This window comes from Gymnoscopelus braueri (genome assembly GCF_963280865.1).
Source record: "Gymnoscopelus braueri genome assembly, chromosome: 10".
Classification (NCBI taxonomy): Eukaryota; Metazoa; Chordata; class Actinopteri; order Myctophiformes; family Myctophidae; genus Gymnoscopelus; species Gymnoscopelus braueri.
Genome location: NC_137611.1, coordinates 38,083,257 through 38,104,501, shown reverse-complemented (window position 1 = coordinate 38,104,501; position 21,245 = coordinate 38,083,257). Strand labels below are relative to the sequence as shown.

General features: G+C 39.4%; 3 protein-coding genes across 5 annotated transcripts in view; all 3 read right to left on the bottom strand.

The window, feature by feature from the left end:
* Nucleotides 1–3,184, bottom strand: part of glis1a (GLIS family zinc finger 1a) — a 34,056-nt gene extending 30,872 nt beyond the window's left edge. The window contains exon 1 of one of the 2 annotated variants that reach the window (XM_080439672.1): nucleotides 3,042–3,184. The gene's annotated coding sequence lies outside the window, so the exon portion shown is untranslated. Of the gene's footprint in view, nucleotides 1–702; nucleotides 791–3,041 lie in introns of those variants that run through there. The other variant, XM_080439673.1, reaches the window with a different exon arrangement.
* A 525-nt stretch (nucleotides 3,185–3,709) lies between these two features.
* Nucleotides 3,710–17,408, bottom strand: ndc1 (NDC1 transmembrane nucleoporin). Of its 2 annotated transcripts, XM_080440986.1 has the most exons (18): nucleotides 17,246–17,408; nucleotides 15,311–15,431; nucleotides 13,903–14,004; nucleotides 12,470–12,644; nucleotides 12,216–12,348; nucleotides 11,930–12,038; nucleotides 11,765–11,816; nucleotides 11,348–11,480; nucleotides 11,051–11,143; nucleotides 10,861–10,942; nucleotides 10,395–10,559; nucleotides 9,402–9,674; nucleotides 8,105–8,217; nucleotides 7,910–7,960; nucleotides 6,240–6,303; nucleotides 5,983–6,083; nucleotides 4,616–4,776; nucleotides 3,710–4,513 (listed from the first exon to the last, which is right to left on the bottom strand). In XM_080440986.1, the coding sequence occupies exons 1-18, from the start codon at nucleotides 17,276–17,278 to the stop codon at nucleotides 4,450–4,452; spliced, it is 2,025 nt and encodes a 674-aa protein (XP_080297112.1). In that variant the 5' UTR covers nucleotides 17,279–17,408; the 3' UTR covers nucleotides 3,710–4,449. The 2 variants fall into 2 exon arrangements, with proteins under 2 accessions (XP_080297112.1, XP_080297113.1); XM_080440987.1 differs by lacking the exon at nucleotides 7,910–7,960.
* A 1,806-nt stretch (nucleotides 17,409–19,214) lies between these two features.
* LOC308093558 (uncharacterized protein) lies at nucleotides 19,215–20,013 on the bottom strand (the record flags this gene model as incomplete). Its single annotated transcript, XM_080439892.1, has 1 exon — nucleotides 19,215–20,013. The coding sequence occupies one exon, from the start codon at nucleotides 20,011–20,013 to the stop codon at nucleotides 19,261–19,263; it is 753 nt and encodes a 250-aa protein (XP_080296018.1). The 3' UTR covers nucleotides 19,215–19,260.
* Between the last annotated feature and the right edge of the window lie 1,232 nt (nucleotides 20,014–21,245).

The following is a 21,245-nucleotide window of genomic DNA, read 5'->3' as shown; positions in this document are numbered from 1 at the left end:
ATTTACATCATATGTTAAAGACATAAGCTAAAGGCTAAAGACATAAAAGAGACAACCGTGTAATACCCGGTCCTGTTTTTATCCCACAAATTAGGCAGAGGGCAAGCAGAGGCAGAATTCTGGAAGCTGAAATAATTACCCCAAGTAAACATGCTTCAAAACTATTTTAGCCTGTAATAAATACACCGAAAGAATGTTGAAACAATTACCTCTAATACTCACAGTGAGTCCAATATCCAATTCTGTCACCCATGGGAGTTGTAAAAAGACTAACCGGCCAACAAAAATATTTTTGAATGCACCAGAAATGAGCAAATGGGCTCTATTCATCTGGTAGGCCTAATCAGTTGATCAGTTGATGTTCATGAAAAGTAAATAGGGACAATGCAGCTGAGGAAAAAAACAAGTAACAAATTGTCTCATCATCACTATAAATCTAACATCTAGGATCAAAATCAATTCATTCATTAATGCATCAATCTGGTGAGTTTCAGAGATGAGTTAAACAAAAGTTTTATATGACAAATTAGTCCCACATGAGTTTTGAATTAATAACTTAAGTACACCCAAGAAAGGCTATCTATAATGTTATTAAATTGTAATGAGGGAACACACACTGTATTCCTCCCAGTAGTGATCTATGGAACACAAACATAAGCACCTCAAGATATAAGCCAGTTATGAAGCTTTATAAACTCACACCTTCAGCAGAGCTCACAAGCTTTAGATAGATGATGGCTGGAAACATTGGCTCCTCTATGAACAGTAGACTATCATCCTTGAGTTATTCTCCAAAAGCTCCATGTTAGTGATACTATAAAGACTAATGACAAAACAAGCCTCCACGTCTGTTGGGCTTTCTGTAAAGTCATATTTCCACCCCCTGCATAGCTGCTTCATTCCAGCCACATTACATAAATCAGAAAGCAGAGTGGGAAGGACTGAGTCTGATTACTGATGGGGGAGGAGGGGTATCACAGTGTCCTATTTGGTGCTAGTTCAATATAGAGTGTATTTATTAGTCTTCAAGAACACATTGTTGCACAATCATAACAACTTGTGTAATCTAATCCACGTATGTCCTGGGACAGATAAAAATAGCTTCAATAAAGTAATATTTCTATGAATTCAGGAACAGTAGCTAGACACTTGGCCACCTAATTGAGCATTTCTAATTAGGTATAATAACAAGTAAGACGCGCGAACGCGGTAAGCGAACGCAAAAAAAGAACAAAAAGAATGAAAAAAAATATTTAAAAAAAAGTAACCAATAATTTTTTTTTTTTTTTTTTTTTTTTTTTAATTCTGCGTTAAAAGGAGCATCTTAGAAAAATACAAATTCCCAAAAAAAAAACTTGGAATGTTTTTGAACAATTCAACAAAGTGTTTGAAGTGCCTGTTTCACCCACTTACGGGGGGCGGAGCCAAAATCCGAGCCCGAAGTATTTGTTCGTAGACCCCCACTTAGGGGGGGTAGAAAAAGTTTGGGAGCGATTCGGGCACTTTTCATTTAACATGGGGTTTCAATGGGGAGTTTTTAGGAGCCTTCTCCGGGGCGTGGCTTCCGGGGGAAGGGGCGGGCTTAAACGCAACCTTGACAGGTGTGTTCAGTTTTCAAAGACCTTTCATTTGATGTATGGTACGTCTAAATTGGACATTTACTTATGTCAGAGGAGCTGCACACAGGCAGTGCACACAGAGAGACAGACAGACAGACAGAGACACAACCCGAGCAGGGTTACATAGTAAGCTCCACTTGGTCGGAGGCGCCTCCTCCCGCGTTCGCAATTACAGCCTACAGGCAATTAAGCATTCGTCACTGTGCACCAGTGGTGGAAAACGTAGGCCCTACTCACATTTTTTAGTTTTTTAAGTAAAAGTATCAATACTGGAACGTAGAAATACTCTGTTACAAGTAAAGTAACAAGTAAAGCAGATCTACAAGCTGAGCTTGTCGATCGGTTATTTTCAAATGGCCGAACTGTATAGTGCTGAAGTGGTTACTGTATGTTTTGTAACAAGAATCTAAATCTACAAATTAACTAGTAACTAAAGTGTTCAAATAATTGTAGTGGAGTAAAAGCACAATATTTGCCCCTGAGATGTGGAGGAGTAGAAGTAATAAGTATTGAACATTTGACAGTACTTGAGTAAATGTACTTAGTTACTTTACACCACTGATTAGCTATAATAATGACAGCCGACCGTCAATTATGCATTCTGTGCACCCACTCCAACCAACTAAAAGTTACATTTTGACGAATAGGTCTTGGTTTAAAATGTAGGTGCAATTACAGTGCTAACCTGGGGTGTGTTAATAGACAAGCTGGCAAAATGACAATCGATGCAGCTTCTCTGTTGCAAATTGTTGAGCAATAAGTTAGTCTAATTAGGTAAGACTAATTGGTTGGAAAGCACCCCAAAAAGCTTTTGCTTTTCACAATAAAGACACAAAATCTTTCACACAAGATAACATACAGCTATAAACAAAAATGCAGTGGTGTAAAGTAACTAAGTATATTTACTCAAGTACTGTACTTAAGTAGGTACTCTTTTGGGATATTTTGTTTTACTTTACTGGAGATTTTCAATTTCCAATAATTTTACTTCTACACCACTACATCCCAGAGGCAAATATTATACTTTTACTCCACTACAATTATTTGACAACTTTAGTAACTAGTTATTTTGATTATTACAAAACATAGGCTACGTTACCCACTTCAGCCCTTTATACATTTTGGCCATTTGAAAATAGCCGATCTACAAGCTTACCTTGAGATGCCATGCATCGTGAGCTTGTAGATCTGCTATTTTCAAAAGAAAAAAAAATCATACATTTGTGAAACGGGACCTTCTGCATAATGAGTACTTTTACTTTTGGTACTTTAAGTATTATTGTGATGCCAATACTTTTGTACTACTCAAGTAAATTGAGCACTGGACCTACATGATGGTATTGATACTTTTCCCATTTAGTACTTTCCCCACCACTGCACAAAAATGCAACACTATATAGGAAGTTCCCCATGAATCCTTACCGTTGCTGCGCTGCCTGCCTTACAACTCGCTCCGTGACAACGTCTGTCCGTTGCGCTGCTGCTGCTGCTGGGTCATTCTAACGCTGTGCTGGGTCCATGCTCTGGACAACTAGTCTCTCACGTGACGTGATTCCAACTTCCAACTAAAAGCACTTGGAATTACATGCCCTTCTTTATTATACGTGTAACGCACTGTACAAGCAGCGCCCAGATCGAGGCTGTTCTCTGTTGTAACAGTGTGTATCCATGAACAAAGTACAGTCCATGGGAGGTAAGATTCTCTGGAGCAACTCTTGCCCGTTTACGCTGGGGGAAATCACTCATCACATTACCCCCCCTCTTTCTGTCTCTCTCCCTCCCCAAAGCAACCCTCCATGACAAATGGACCTGGATTGCGCACTCGGGTCCGTGAGGGGTAGCTTTTAATGATAAACGCGTGACATACGGTATTTACAAAAAAAAAGAATTATTTGTATTTTTTTGGGTGGCCATTTGCCATTTGAAAGTCAAAGTTTGTTGGCAGAGACACAGACACTGAAGATGATAGGCCTATTTCCACACTCTTGTAGAACTAATCCTATCACAGATTTTACACAGAGTGATGATGGATGTATACGTTTGTATACATGGCTGTAATTTACCGCAAAACTGACAGAAACACAAGCACATACAATCATTCAGAACCTTTAATCTGTAAATGTGTTTACAGTAAAATTGCAAGTCAGAGATATAATTTTGATACCAAAGCCGATGCACAGGGCTGTAAACAAGCCTCCTGGGACAAGTGTGGAAAACAAAACCAGATGTTCCGAAAACAATCCACAAAAGAAACACTCTTTTAAAATTGTGACTGTGGCGGTTTCATCTCATATGACACAAATACAGAAAACAGCTCCAGTCACTGGCATCTCTGAATCATCATACCATCTCTTGCTCTTCAAGCACAGAACGAAATATTTAGAAATCTTGTGGGTACAATGTGTATCCAACGAAAGAGCGTAGAATGAAGCATGAAACCAAGACCACATGTTCATGTTTCCAAAGGAAATACAAAGAGACCTTTACATCTAATCTGAATGTACCAAAAGTCAAAAACGAAGTCCAGGATATGACGTCTTACAGCTGATAACGACACCTCTTTGAAAATGGGGTACTCATACAAAAATCCTCTATGGGCTAGCTCTTAAGTCCTTCATACATGAATAGGCCGTGACTCTGGAGCACACATCTGTCACTGTTACTGAAGAGTTGCTCAATCCTTAAGTATAGGACTGGGTGCCTCATCATATAGTTGCGTCATGATGAATAATAACAAATGAGGCACTTCACAAGATTCTGCTTGTCACTTTGGTCCTTTTGAATCAAGCTGAAGAGGATTCAAAGGCTTGAAAGCCAAGGTGCTTGAGTGTTACTCTTTGTACTCCAGAAACTGTTGCAATCTCTTCCGGTGCTCCGCCGACATCTGTATAGCACTGAAGACATAAAATAAATAGTTAGTATGATGGAATGGGGGAAATACTTAGAAATCATTTCACTATACAGGAGACATTTATGGACGTGGGAGGCGGCCGTACATTAAGTGTTCCCCAAAGGTGGTTGTTATCCTGTAGATGGCGGTCTTGAGGGTGGCTCTAAGAGCGAAGCGCAGCGTTTTGTACGTAGGGTCTCCCATGCTGTAGAATGACCTCACAGGCTTGCTGGAAGCATGGGGCAGCTTGAAGTGCCTGTCCACTGCCTGAAGACAAGGAACGGGACAGTTGCATCAATGCCTGGCTAATTCAGTTAAATTGAAATTCATGCGTTTTACTGAACATCCTTACTAACTGCACTGGATCTGCAAGACCTTACTCTGTTTGAGTCAGTGTTTAACTTTCTGTGAAACAAAGATTCCTCCATCATTTGCTACACTTGTTAATTTGTATTTATTTATTTTAATGTACGTTAAAGCCCAAAGCATACTACACCAGAAAAATATTAAATTTGTTTGGTTCGGCTACAATCACCAAATAATATGACATCATTCAGAGCTTTGGGTGGGCAGTTTGGTTTGGGGAGCCATCCCCAAACCGAACTGTTCAAGTGGACAATGCAGCAACCTTACAGAGGAAGTAAAAACTCATTTAGCTTGAACACGCCTTCTTCACATGTACCTTAAAGAGGAACTAAACACTCTGTTTTAGCTTGAACACACCTCCTTCACATATTCAAAAGATGCATTAGAGGTAAATTCAACTTCTCCCCCCAGTCTCTCACTCAGACTATTTATTATTAGTAAACTGTAAACACCTGAGGTAGGGACCAGAAACAGGTGCTGGCATAATAACGATACATATTAATGTATCATGATACATATTAACATATAAATGATACATATTATTATACATCACATAATTTGCAAACTAAAATAAATATGTTTCAGGGTTAAGCAGCTCTTTCAGATGTAGAAATGTAGTTGTTTTTGGTACGTAAATACTTATACTATAAATATACTATAAATGTATAGTTCATTTTTGATTACTCAAGCTCCATGACGTTTTGATTACTCAACATATTGATTGACATCTCTTGGCAAACTTGAAGGGGCTACACTTGGTTGTCAAGGTGACATGTAAATAAAGTACATTCAGTTTGTCTCAGAGGGTTTAGTATGCTACACTAAAGTGGGATTTCATACTGCCAAGAGTACAGCAAGGAGTGGTGAAATCTGATAGTAGCAAACTAGATTTTTATCGCTCCAATTTCCGTTGCCACCTCCGCAAAGATTGTGTAATGATTTACTGTCATTGACCATTTGCAGTCACCCCCAGCCCAACACACGCCCCTCCCTTCAACGAGCAATTTGAGCAAAACCTCTAGTTGTCCAGATCAACACGTCAGAAACTAAACTCCTTTTCCCATTTTATGCCCTACGCATAGTGTCCAAAAGTGACAGCCAAATTACCTCCTGAAGGACCAGCATGCTGCTGAGAATGCTGGGCAGCGTAGTCTGTACGACGCCAAACTGGTCTTCGGAGAAGGAGGCTGCTACTAGGTGGGACAGCCCTAGAGGATATTACAAAATATGAGATCAAGTTATACGCTTAATCACTTCAATTCATACTTTTCATTTACAGGCAGTGGCTTTGTCAAAAGAACAGCTCAACAACTACTACTGTGTATTAGATACAGTATATAAACTGAATATTAAATTCATTTTACCTTCCAGTGCCCAGATGTGAGCTTGGCTGTCAGCAAAGAGAGCTTGACTGGAAGCTTCTGGGAGCTGTGGTGGAAGATGACCATTATTTTGTGTCAACAGAATCATTCTACTGTTGTATGGGAAGAAACCAGGTTAGCTGGCAGTGATCTATGGATTAGTTGAATGCAGACTTTGACTAGGATTGATTGAAGGTGATAGTTGGATGGAAGGACATGCATGCAGTCTTCTGGAAATATATATTTCCTCAATATGTATTTTCTACATCATGCACTACAGTATGACTAGGAGGATGGACAAAGGATGCACAAAAGCTCTACAGAGGAGGTCACAGATGACATCACCAGTTTAGTTTCTACCGAGGAGACATTAGGACAAGAGATAGGGTTTACCTTATCAGTAAAGGCAAAAATACAACATATTCAGGATCTGATAACCGGAGAACACCTTTGGGCAGAGGTGGGCAACCATGTATTTTCGGTCGACCGGTTTCCCATATCTCAATGGTTTATCGAGTGATCGCACAGCAGTTAAAAAACTAAAGTGAATCCCAATGAATCACACGAGGGTTGCATATTAGCATAGAAATGCCCCTGTCAGCATAACAATGGTGCAGGTGTGCTACAAGTTTAGTACTATACAGCTAAGAAGAGAACACAGATGCCAAGAGACAGAAGATATACTATTTACACGCAGAATGGGAAGAGAATCGTTTTTTTTTGCCATGTCAAATGAAAAATGTACTCGTCTCATCTGTAACAATGTGAAGAAGGAAACTTGGACACAACTTTCTGACAAACCACAAATCATTTGACAGGACATTTCCAGCCAACAGTCAACTGCAAAAGGTGAAGGATTTGAAATCCCACCTAGCAACACAGCGGCCTGTTTTGAGAAAGCCATTTGGCAAAATTAATAAGACCACTGCACTGCAGCCTACGAGTCCTATCGTGTGTCATTCTTTTGCCAAACATATGAAATCATTTCGGGAGGGCGAGATATTCAAGGTGTTTCTTTAAGGGATTACATTATATTTGAAAGAATAGTAGTGCAATATATTTTTTCTGTGGTGTCATATTGTCGAACAAACCTCTTGATAACTGAAGAAATGTCTTTCTTTCTTAAACTTTGATTTTAAAATTCAAGTCAGTCAGAATTTATCTTACAATTATAATTCATTTTACATTATTGTTTTGTTAAATTTTATTATGAAATTATTGACTCATTCTATGCTTGCATTATTAAATTAGCAGCCTATAATAAGACATAAGTGGTTTTCACTCTCTGGCACTGGATGATCTCGCCAGCTTTGGAAAACGGCCAAGTGATCTCTTGTGCCCGTAAAGGTTGCCCACTCCTGCCATTGGGTCCTCTATCGTAGTCAAATAACTGCCAAGTGTTACATGACTCTTCTTAACTGGAGCTCTTAAAGGAATTAGCAGGGTTGATTGTCACGGTAAGATGGGTGGAAAACCAGTTTAATTAGTAATGCCTGTATGGTGTAGGTCTGAAAAACGGGATTGGATTGGTGACGCCTACAAGGATCTAGGAGTAAAGCCAATTCCAATTCCGTTTTCGGGGAGGGGACACACACACACACACACAGCATGAGCCCTTCACAGAATTCACCAGTCTAAGAGAGAGACAGCATGCACATTCCACGCGACCTTACCTTGCTAAACAAATACATTATCAGCACCCGCTTTTCCAAGAAATGTTTAACCTGAATGAGACAATTAAACGTAGAAAGATACTATTTCATTTCTTTATAGCTTGTCAGAAAATAAAACACAGGACAAAGAGTGTCATGTAACAGGTATGGTGCTTATCTACCATGTGATTTCGAATAGTGTTGATGGTGAAATACCTGTTCTTGTCTGTTCTGGAGGAACTGAGCCAGGAGGCTGGGTTTGGAGACTGCTGGTTTTGGGTTTGGTGCCGGGGCTGGGGTTGATGGGGGACTGCCATTGACCTGTGAATCTGCAGAGCAGAGTGTGAGAGAGAAAAAGAGTGAGTGTGTGTGTGTGAGAGATGTGTACCAGTAGACAGCAACCAATCTAATTATCCCATGTGCCGTACATCTTACTGATGTACAAACAGCATAGGATGTCTTTTTTTGTCTGTATTGTACGTGTAATATATTCAAATGTTATCTATAGATATCACAAGTACTTGAGCCTAGAAATAATTATTTATAATCGGGGACACACAAAAGAAAATCCCCCATATGTTTCATTATGGACTATCCCTCCTTTTCATGTGAAGCTGAAGTGATGAGCAAATGAGCAATTTTGTTTCTCCTAATCTCTATAAATGTATCTGCATATTGCTTGTAGAATCTGTAGGCAAGGGTTTTTGGCTCAATGTTTTTTGGTGTTCGGGTTTCCGTTTGTAGTCCGAGTAGTGCTGACCAATCATGATTGAGCAGGCTTTGGCGATGTGAGGTTAGCATCCAGGTAAACTGTCTGTGTGGAGCACAAAAAAGGTGGAATGCATTTCCTGACATTCAGTCTCAACTGGATATCGTCTTACGAACTAAACAGGGTGTAAACTGGCTACTTGTGAAACAATCTGGTCCTACACGTCATCTCTCAACTCCATTCTCATTCTTCGTGTCTCAAGTTGCTAACCGGATTGTAAACAATGACCGTAACACGGTAGAGGACGACTTGGCCCTGGACTGGCTACAACAGAAGCCCAGAAACGTTGTCCCTTGCCCCTAGAGGATGTCCCTTGCCCCCAGAGGCTAAATCGTCACCAGACGATAGCCCATGGCTTGTGTTTCTCCAGAATCCCTTAACATAGGATGGAAGACAGTCAATGGTGTTAACTAAATGATGATTGCGTTTATATGGTAAGCTTACATTTCATATCACACACCGTATGCACACAACATCTGTACTTAAAATTAAATCAACCCCCCAGATCAGATGTATATCAGTAATTTAATTATCTGTTGCAGCTTTACAGGACATTTCGGTTCTTAATATTGGAAGTACAAGCTAAGTTAGTACAGTGGCAAAATGCAGGATTATACATACTGTAGAAATAGACTGCAGACACAGTAAAATATATATATATTTTTTACAGTATATTGCCATCTATAATATAGATGGGAATATACTGTACAAAAAATATATATGTATATTATACATACATCTCACCTGTGGAGGTGGACCAGAGTTTGGGGCCCCTCCTCATAATGTGTGGGCTCTGCACGGAGGCGGAGCCGTACCAAGGTGAGGAGGGTTCCAGTGGTCCGGCGAGGCGTCGCAGGGCTGGGGAGGTCAAAGGGCTGTCCACGTTCGGTGTGAACGGAGAGCTCAGAGCCGGGCTGCATGGAGCCCCCATGGAGCGCATTAAGACTGAGGCAGGGGTCCAGGCCCTGATCATGGCCCCGGGCCTGGGAGTCATCACCTCCTCTGTACCAGAACTTACTAAGAAGAATTAAATACAAATACACAATTAAATAGATCCTGGGTTTCTATTTGTCATTTCCTAATTCTATACTCCCCCACGCCAACAATTTCCTCAATCATCTTTATGAGGTTACTTATTCACAATAATATAGTAAATTATTTTTAAAAGTTTGTTTTGCTTGACCACAATGCTAGTTATGTAATTTACATGTCGATTAGAGTAGACAGATGCTTGGTTTGATGTTTACCTGGTATCCTAGTTTCTTTGAAGCATTAAATTGCTTTCTTTGCCCACTACTTTTGTGACCATTTACCCTGATGTTTGTTCATGCATTTTACTCTGATCATGCACATGTTCAGTAAGTCACTCTGGATAAGAGTGTCTACTAAATGCCTAAATATAGATATAAAAGTGTAGATGGGTCATAATGTCTTACTTCGATGTTCTTTGCCACATTGTTCGCTAGGGCACCCGATTATGCTTATTGCCATGTATACATAACTAACTCATCTTCACATTGAACAGATGCGTCATGGAGGCTGCCATGTAAGCACAGCATTGCCTGGGAAGTCCATTCTTTCAAATGAAGCCATATTTCTGTTAAATAAATCAAAAAATCTTCAACAAATTCCCTATATGAAAAGCAACAGGGTTTAAAACCACATGAATACACAGTCAAGTGCATTAGAACAGGACAGTTGGTTCATAATGTCTGTGTATTGTTGAGTATTACATACCGGAACTATTTGACTGTGTAGATGTCTTGTCACTGCCAGTAGACTGGGTCTTGGCCCTACCATTTGTGGCAACAGTGTCATGGTGGGCAACAAGCCTCTGAGTCAGGTCAGCTAGCAGAGACAGACACTCCTTACTGATGGCATTCCAGTTATGAGGATGGCCACCTGGGAAAGACAAGACTAACATTATTCTCACTTAAGGAACAGAAAATACATTTCTACTTCTGTCCTGCAAAATGTATGTCAGGATTGTTATGTCACAGTATGACATACTGTACAAGGAAAGGGTTTACTTGCACTAAAGAGCATTTACAATTAAACCAGATGTAGGCCTGTGCATTTGTTGTTCAATCCCATGAGGGCTGAACACTAAGAGTGCATGGCACTAAAATAAAATCTCAAATGTTAATACTAGTAGTTGAGCATGGACATCTGCTCTGTGTTAGGCAGCAAAGTAGCAACAAACCTGGCTGACTAAGACTGAAGACTTCAAGACGTCGTGAAAGACAGTGCTGGGACAGTAATGCCAAGTCCTGCAGAGCTAAACACTGACATAGGAGGGGAGACCTGTAATAATCTGCATTTCAAAGCTTCGTCAGCTAACACAAAACTGGATTACTGATAATGTTATTGCTATTTTAAATGTGTTGATTTACCTTCAAAATCATTGGCTGCTTGCCAGTGAGAACTCTGGCAAGACAATGATTATCATCCTCAGTAAAAGATGATTGCACCGGAAAACTCAACACCTGCAAAAAAATGATCAGATATTTTAAGCATGAACACAATTTTAGGCAATTAACTACAATCAAATATAAATATAATAGTATACCTGTAAAAGCCATTCTATAACACAAATGACATTCAGTATACACAAGTAGACTTTGGGGACTGGGCAGAAACAACACTGCCCCCTGGTGTTGTAAAAAAACAGTAGTCAAACACTTGCATACCTCCGTGACAAAGATTCTGAAGAGCAGCACGGTGATGTACCACTGCAGCAGGAGGAAGGTACCACAGATCCATAGGTGGTAGAGCAGAGAAATGTCCAGCAGCCCAGCTATGGTGTCAAGAGGATGGAGAGAGCTACATACAAACACCCAAGTTAAACAAATGCATCAATTATGTCTATACCTCTCTTGATTGACCTATTCGACCCCAAACTTAATCATCTCTTCAGTGTAGCCTAATGAGCAGTCCCACCACGTTTCATGAAAATCTACCAACTGTTCCCAACTTATTTATTTCGCTAACAAAAATGAACACACACAACCACAAACAAACAGAGAGGATCGATTACAATACCCTGCCACTCTGGCAGGTATGCCGTGATTATAATTTCATCAATCATATAAATAATTCACACTAACCTGTCTAACTGAAGATTCAGTGTTTTACAGATCCATGTTCTTGGAACATATCCTGTGAGTAAGGGAGACATCAAGCTTAACAAATAAATCATGCGCACACTGACACAAACATGGGATCTCAAGATTGTGCACAAATAGATCTTAAATGGTACAACAAACAATTACCTAGGAAGTAATATACAGCAAGGTAGTTCCTGACAAAATAAAAGCTCTGGATGGCACTGCATTTCACCACCAAAGGCAACGTTCCCTTGAAGCGAAGGAACTTGTATTGCTAAAAAGGAAATAGGAGACAGCATTGGCATTGACCTTTATACTCAAAGCTGCAAATTTCAACATAAAAAGTTAAAGAGTTAATATATGTAAATATATTAAAAGTACAATTTTACAAGCTAAGGAAAGAATAGAACTTTTGCTGGTGTTTTGTATCATTGAGTGTAATATAGCATACCTGAACAGTGTGGAAGGCCACATAGTTCATGTTGTGGATCACTCCCAGTAGGCTGTGACTGAGGCCACTAAAGGCTCCTGCTAACAGCAGTACAAGGAGGTGCTCATTCAGATACAACTGAGGGGTACCGCCACTGTATTAAAGAAAAAGTGCCACCGTTAAGACTACTGATGAACGTTGGGCACCCAAAAAGGCAGAAACATATGTTTGTGAACACTATCCGAGTACATCGTGAACTGTGTTCAGCTGCTTACCTATCACATTGTGTGCATGGGTAGCCAAGTGTCCGATATCTTCCTCCAATGGCTACAGAACAACACCATGCCACTATCATTCCCATGACGCAATGCAACAGGGAATGGATCATCTGGCGAGGGTGGAGTAGCTGACCCAACAGCTCAATTTTTGAACAGGCAATAGATGGGACGACTATGAGGTGACAAAAATGGCACAACAGTTATTAGTGCTGCTCAATTATGGCAAAAATAATCTTGATTATGATCACGATTATTTTAGTCAATGTTAAGAACGCTTATTTCAATACATTCACTCATTGACTTAGGAAACATCATACATTTATTGAACCTTTAGAAGAAAACTTTAACAGTGGATTTTCTTGAAACTTACAGATTTTTGCTCCTTCATTGTTTGTTCATAGACCACTATGCAGATTTCAGATTATAAACAATATGTACAAAATAAATAAATATTGCCTTAGTGCAGAAACCACTGTGTAATATAATACATATACGCACACATACATACATAGCTTTTTCAGATGATATAAAACAGCCACTATAAGACAAACATTACACAAGTCCATCTTCCATTCACCTTCATGTACAGTTTGGACATGATAAAAGGAAGCAATAATAAAGAAAAAATGCTATATTAAATACATTTTGGTAGACGGTCATGGTGCAGCTGCTATATGGTCAGATAGGTGTATTAAATGGGTCAAGGTCAGCGCCAACTCAAGGAGTGTGAGTGTAATAAATAAAGGACTGTGTAATAAATTTTGCACAATATTTGTAGTTCCTCGTCAGACTCCTTGAAACCAAAGTTGTTTCCAAAACAGTTGCTTTGGTTTTACCTTTCTTGTTGACCAAAGGCTCTCTTTCCCTATCTGGGCTCAAGCTGAAAACATGCCACAGCCTAGTCTCACAGTAGCCAGACAAATTACAATTGGATAACAATCTAACCACACTGGAATGGATGACAAACTGACATCACACGCTCGATTAGCGCCATTGTGCCATCGGTGGTAGTCCCAATCACCCAATTCAACATTATGCATTGGGAAGACAGGGGCAAAATCAATTGCATTTGTCCGAGTTACTGAGCAATTCTGAAGACGAGGTGGGGTCTTAGGGCAGTTTTGAAGGATGATCCCAATCTGATCTTTGGGCTATTAGGGAGGGGTGAAAGTGCACTGCTGAATAGGGCTATGCTGGAGTTATACGTATAGTAGTTATAGTTATAATATATAATTATTACAAAGGCTAACGAATTAAGAATGACAACAATCAAACTATCTATTCAAACGTATCCAATACAGCGCAACATCTCTGATGACAAACTTTGACTTGTGGTGTGTGTATGAGTCTAATGGCTGAACCCAAAACTAATCTTAAATCCCCCACTTTGGTTGGTTGGGTTTCCAAGCTGCCTTCAATCTGTCACTCACCTGTGTAATATTCCAGATTCAATAACCCAATGACCAGGATCACTGCGAACAACAGGATGAAGGAGAAGATAGCGCTAGCACTTGTTAAGATGGCCAGGCAATCTAAAAAAGGAAAAGGGAAAAAAGTACTACAGTAAGTTTTTACACTATGATTTAATATACCACAATGGTTATCAAAGTGGGGTCCGGGGACCCACCACCAGGGATCCTTGAGGGGTTTCCAGGGGGTCTCCAGTTAACTTAGAGTGTGGGCAAAATGTTGGTTTCATTTGTACCGTCTCAGAGTTAAATTATCAATGAGGATTTTACACTGTAGTTTGGCATCCCAGAGATTCTGGGATAATTGTATCAAATTGGGGTCCGTGACCTAATGCATATCAAACTGAGGGTGGGGGTCCTTAAAATTAAAAAGGTTGAGAGTCGTATCTGCGAGCTCGTGGCGTGGCACTTAGTGCTGTGCTATGAGCTTGTATATCTGCTTTTTTTTAATAGCCAAAGAAATAAAAAAATTACACAGATGCTTTCTAGGTTAGAATGGATTAAAACAGCACAGCAGACAGCACATCATCAGGACTGAGCTGCCAGCCTGGAACCTTTATACTCAGACGTAAGATTCTGTCATGCTGCCTGGCTTCTCAATCACCCTCAACAAAAGGTCAGGGTCAAGAGAATTAATGAGTTGGCATCTACCTGTGTCATGGCCAGTGCTACACTGCCTTCTCCATGGGAAATATAATCACCAGCATGAAGGTTTTTATTGTGGCGATGAAGAGGAAAGAACTACTTTAGTTGTTGTCTGTAAGTGATTCATGCAAATAAATGTAACAATGAAATCACATTCTGCAAAAAAAAAAAAAGTTGAGTCCAATATCAATATAGGTATCTATCTATAAGAACACTCGCCCCAAAACCACACTCGGACCCGGTCAAATCCGGCGACATCGGATGGCTTGGAACGGTCAGACCCACGTATTTCTGGCCACCAAAGTCGATGATTTACGATTCTGTCTCTATTGGAACGTAAGTCCAATGCGCCGAGTCGGCTGAAGAGGACTTTCGCAACGTTCGGCATGGCGGCGCGCTCGCCGGTGCCTCTCGTGGCTCAAGTCCGCTTCAGACGGTGCACCTCAGTCGTTGTAACAGTTTTTTTTCCCAAACTACTTCCTAACTTAATATTAGGGGCTGTAGTCCGTTCTCACCAAGCGGGCTGAGTGGTCCGCCTCGCTGGGGGCGAGCGTTCCGTGCCAAGTGGGGTGACTGGTCCCCCGCTGGGGACGAGCGTTCTGCGCCAAGCGGGCCGAGTGGTCCACCGCTGGGTTCTACACAAAAAATGGGGCTGAGAGCGTTTTGGGGCAAGCGTTCAGGTTACTATCTAACCATGCACTCTAAAGTCAAAGAGCCAGCTGACCTGATATCCACTGAATGGGGTGGAGCAGACTCAACCTGCTGATCACTACGAACAGAGCTGTGGTTGGAGGCATCAATGAGACAGCCCAGGCGATGCTGGCCGCAGCTCTCCACGAGATCACCTAAATAAATATAAAAGTCAAACATAAAACTCTCCAGCAGTACATCATCTAAACCAGGGGTCTTCAACAGGGGGTCCGTGACCCCTAGGGGGCTACTACAGGGGGGCCGCCAAATCTTTGTGTGTTTGGAACTTTTTTTTTATTACATTAACCACTTGAACCCTAGCATCACTATTCTGAGGAGGACTTTAGCCAAAAATAGCCGATCTACAAGCTTGTGAGCTTTTAGATCGGCTATTTTCGTCAAAGAGGTTTGGTGTAGCGGGAAAAAGTACAGAGCGAAAGGTCAGGATTACTATTGACTGACTGTTTAAGTGGTTAAATGTCTGAATACACATTAACATGAATCCAACATCCAACATTTGACAGTGCTGTCAAATAAGTCTATGAAGCCATCTATGAAATCTGCAACCCTGATTCATCTCTCTCTCAGCTTGGGAGTCCTTGGCTTGAAAAACGTTGAAGACCCCTGATCTAAACAAAACATTCAATAATCAAACTAGCAGACCAACATCAATTATGATACCATGGCTCGACACCATGACTGCGATGAGGTCATGATATTTTTTAAATACACTGACTGAGCCATGATCTACAAAAATGTAAAAGCTGTTGTTTTCCAGAGGGAAACACGAAGAGCGGATGCCTAAACATTGTGGGCACCCTTGGCTATTTTTCCCAAAACGTAAAATTAAAATCCAAAAATTGTCTGAAGTAATGTAATTACTGAACATGCTTGAACATTTGACATTAAAAAGGCCCAATATTTCTAAAATTGCTACAAAATAAATTGCTGGCTAGTCCAGCCTTGGACAAATGCTGTCAGTGTCATAGATTTGCTTTATCAAGTCTGCTATATACGCAAATGTCAGTCAGACTCGATAAAAGAAGTCTATAACAGTCTTTGTCCAGGGCTATGCTAGTCAGTGGGGATATGGGCATAAACTTTTGTTGTCATAGATTTGTCATAGATTTGCTTTATCAAGTCTGCTATATACGCAAATGTCAGTCAGACTCGATAAAAGAAGTCTATAACAGTCTTTGTCCAGGGCTATGCTAGTCAGTGGGGATATGGGCATAAACTTTTTTTAAATAAAAGTTTTCCCAGGATATTTTCCAGTGTTTATGTCTGAAAGTGGCTTTAGCTTCGATAAAGATGTACCATCAGTGGTGGAAAAAGTAATACATTTTGTGTAGAAATATTCTGTTAAAAGTACAGGTCCGGAATTCAAAATGTACTTGAATATAAGTCCAAAAGAATTGGTATCAAAATATACTTTAAATGGAAAAGTAAGTGTCCCATTTCACAAGTTTTCAAATGTATACAAATCTTTTGAAAATAGCAGATCAACAAGCTCATCGGCTATTTTCAACTGTTACTGTGTGTTTTGTAATAACAATCTAAATCTACTAAGTAACAAGTAACTAAAGTTGTCAAATAATAGCGGAGTAAAAGTATAATATTTGACTCTGAGATGTAGTGGAGAAGTAAAAGTACAGAAAATTGGAACTCCAGTCAAGTAAATATACCTACAATTTTACTAAATATGTACTTTACACCACACTGTACCATAACCATGCATGTTCAATTAAATTATGTAGCATACATACTTTTTTTTTTTTTTTTTACACAATTCTATTATCATAATATTGTTTACATTTTGAAAAAATAGTCGGTGGCCAGAATGTTTATGTATTAGAACTCTATGGTTCCCACTGAGCTGCTTGTAAATAAGAGCAGCTAGCTAACGATAGCTAACGGTAGCTAATGAGAGTTAGGGGTGAAGAATACTTTTGGTTGTTCTAATACTTACGTTCCGTAACCAGCCACTCTGCTCTGTAGACATGTTGATGAGATAGATGATGGAGAGCCAATAATGAAGTATAAAACACTGTTGGCTCTCCTGCTTTCAGAGTTACAAGCCGGTCATCATGTTGTTCATGTTGGACGGATCAGCTTCAACTTGTTTCCCATATCGCGCGCCACATGCATTCAAAGGACCCCTATAGGCTGTCCGGCTTACTGCCTGTTGGCAGTCATGGAAGAAGTGCGTACACAATTTATTTTTACTTCAGTAAAAGTATCAATACTGCAATGTAGAAATGCTCTGTTACAACAAGTACAAGTTAAAAATGTACTTGAGTGAAGTACAAAAGTTTTGGTACCAAAAGGTAAAGTATTCATTATGCAGAATGTCCCATTTCAAATTTTCAAATGGCTGAAATTAGGGCTGAAGTGGTTAATGTACAATATTTGCCTCTGAGATGTGGTGGAGTAGAAGTAAAAGTATTGAAAGCTGGAAAGTATTGAAAACCCTCAAAATTGTACTTAAGTAGAGTATTTGAGTAAATGTATCTAGTTACTTTCCACCACTGTAAATCAGGTTAACACGTACATGGATATTATTACATTATTTGGATCATAAATATACAGTAGGCTGTACTTAACATAATTATATAGCACACAAAGTTGAACAAACAAAATAGCTACATAAAATGGCAAATAGCTCAACCTCAAAGTGAGAAAGCGAGATTTTATTTATTTACAGACTCAGTGCATTTTAAAAACATACAACTCAAAAACAGGTAGACCTACACAAAAAATAAAAAAGACATTTGTAGCAAATGTCTCACTCTCCAAAAGAATGACTGGTATCGCACAATAGTAAAACCGGAGCATGTCTATGTTCCCTCAACCCTATGATCTTAATGACCTACCTAACCTATTACCTTAACCCCAGTCTAAGTCTAGGATACATTGTGTAATTCATTTGTAGATAAGTACATATATCTTACATATTTTATAATTTAAGTATTCAAAGTACATTTTCTTTTTAATATCAATGCATTACTGTATTAAAATTTAAACATTTCCCCCTCAAAAATAAGATTTTCCAGAAATTCTCAATTATTTTTTATAGTGAAAATAGCAAATCTCCAAGCTCACAATGTGTAGTTGTGAGCTTGTTGAGCTGCTATTTCCCACTATATTTGAACTAGGGCTTAATCAACAAGTGGTTAATTCATACTGTACATTCCCCTTCCTAGAAATGAAGGGGAGTCAAAAGTACAATATTTGTCTTTGAAATGTAGGCTATTGGAGTGAAAGTCATAAAGTACAGATGCTCCAAAAAAATGTACTTAAATACAGCACTCAAGTAAATGTACTTTGTTACTGTCCACTGCCCCTAACCCCAAATTGATGGAGGCAACATAGGTCTGATGGATCATAGGGCTGACCCCTCAAGGATCCGACAGCAGCAAAAATATGGCATTCTGAGAATCATTCAGTCATCAAATTAATTTGTACATCATCAGATTTCTCAATAAAGCCTGTCCTGCATTACAAAACAATTTGCTTGCACTACATCACCTAGGTCTATTTTTTTCAAGTTATATCCACATACAGTCATTAGGCAACCTGAAGCTCACAAAAGGAGCATTACATTTTATGCATTGGTTTATTTGATAGAGACAGTCAAGAGTCAGTATAAAAATATAAGATGTAAACATGCCGGAGTTTAGCAAGAATGCTAATTTACGTCCGTAGCCACGTAATAAAAACAAAAAAATTGTCAATATTTATACAAATTTACAAGTAGAAAAAATACATTAGGGTCAGGTGAATTCACCTAGCCTATAAAATTAGTTATGAATAATTACAATAAAATAATAAAATAATTACAAAATTGTAGCAGGACAAAAGAGTCTTAATTTTGCATCATTTACATCCATCTCAGCCAGACTGTGTTTCTGTGGTTCTTTTTCAAAGAGGCAGTAAGAACAATATAAATCAGGCTGTCAAGGACTATCAGTCAATGTGCCATTGTCAGTTATTATGAAATCCTTTAGTCTCATCATGTACAAAAGCTTTCTTGTCATGATGATGATTATTGCCATTTGTGAAACTGTGTTTATCCAACATGGACTTTTTATCACTATCTCGACGGAACGGCTTGGTCTCAAATGCATTGACTGGCAGCTTTTGGGATGAACTGATGGACATCTCAGTTTGGACTGCCTTGTGGACCAATGGCTTCTGTCCCGGTCTCGAAATTGCAGGAAGAGAAAGTTGCTCTCTTTGACCCTTCTTGTCCTCCCACAACTTCAGCAAACGACGCTGATTATTTGTCATATCCTTCAGGTTCTGCTGCAGTGATACCACCTGGTCCTCCAGCAGAGTTTTAGAGGTGACTGTATTTGCCAACTCTGATGTCAAATCATCAATAGTCAAGCTCAGTTTCCCAGCCTTTTCAACCAAGGAAGCACACTGACGCTCTTTCTCATGCAGATCACTGATTATGTCCTTTGTGGTTTTTCCATTGAATTTGGGATTGGCCTCAAGTCCAATCTCAGAACGAAGAGTTTTCACTTGTTTCCTCAGCTCCTTGTTGTCTGTGGTTAGAGTCTTAAATTTCTGTTTTAGTGCCTCTGTGGAGCGCATCCTTGTTTCGTACGATCTCAGTTTTTCCCTGAAAACACTTTCTCTGTGTACAGCATCGTCCCTTTCCTTTCTGCATTTTTCCAACAGTCTTAACGTCTCAAATTTGGACACTTTGTCTTTGCCATTTGACGTGGCCATCTTGAATTCAAGTCTCACCGTCACAAAGTAATCAAAACTGCATTATTACAAAATACCATCCAATGGAAATGACAAATCATTACTACTTACAAATGGCTGAAAAAAATTCTCATTTGGGACACCATCCACTCATAAATCCACTTAAAAAACAAGAGCGGCAGTCTGCATGCACGAGTCTGAGGCAGGTGACATTCTGCTACTAGTGTTATCTGTTTGAGAGCCAGCTCCAGTGTAACTCAAAGCTAGGGCTAGAATGACCATTAATTAGGCCACCACCACCCCTTGACACAGTTTCAAGTAACATTTTTTTTCTGTTTTGTTAATTAAGGCAAATCCTAAACCATTTTTTTTGTGTCAGAAACGATTACAAATACACACACTTGACTTGGGATATTTGTGTTCTGACCACAAGATTAAAAAACAGCCCAAAATACTGGAGCAGGCTATTAATATAATTTTCCACTGCAGTCGAGCCAGGCAGCAAAACAATGATACTGTAGATTCTATTTGTTGCTGCAGACCACACATCTTTTCAGATTGATGCATTGGAAAACATGTAGCAGTAGCCAAAGGTCCACTAAGTAAGGGCTTGTCCTTAGGGATGCTGCAATTACTTGTGCCCCTATTGGTTACAATCGCATCCTTAAATATTTAAAATCTCAAATTGTACAGATGTACTAGCTTGCATCGACATTGTCTGCAGCGGACATACTACACAGTCATAGATACACTTTCCCCAGACCCCCTAGACTGACTGGCACTAGTTGTATGGAAAGTCTGAAAGGTCATTGTAATGACTACACTTATATTGTATAATTAACAGATTCTAACTTCGAACACATTATATCACATCAAGTTAAACATTCAAAATTACCCAAGATAATCGATTATAACTAAAATCCTTTACACTATAGACCACATTTGTGGTCTGCAAAACTGTACTTGTAGGCCTACACTTTGGTCCCACCAGTGTCAATATAATTTGTAGTTGCTTTTCGGTTTTATACTATTTGAAGCTTCAGTTTGTGTTTGTGTGCAAAGCTTCTTAGGTCTAGGGAAGATTTCATTTATCATCAATTTATTTACTTTTAAACATTATATTAACTCTCTCAGTGCCAAGCCCCGAGGTATCCCGAGTTTTTTCTGAATGCCCTCAGTGCCAGAACGAAAAATCCTGAGTTAAAAAAATATATATATTATTTTCTTTGGGAAAATTTTTTTCAGAACCCAAG

Excerpts from the sequence above, each read along its gene's own strand:
- ndc1 (XM_080440986.1), bottom strand. The coding sequence starts at position 17,278 with ATGTCTACAGAGCAGAGTGGCTGGTTACGGAAC. Across the intron at positions 10,560-10,860 it reads CTTCAGTCTTAGTCAGCCAG|GTGGCCATCCTCATAACTGG; the intron begins GTTTGTTGCTAC and ends TGTCTTTCCCAG. Across the intron at positions 4,514-4,615 it reads ACCTTTGGGGAACACTTAAT|TGCTATACAGATGTCGGCGG; the intron begins GTACGGCCGCCT and ends TTATGTCTTCAG.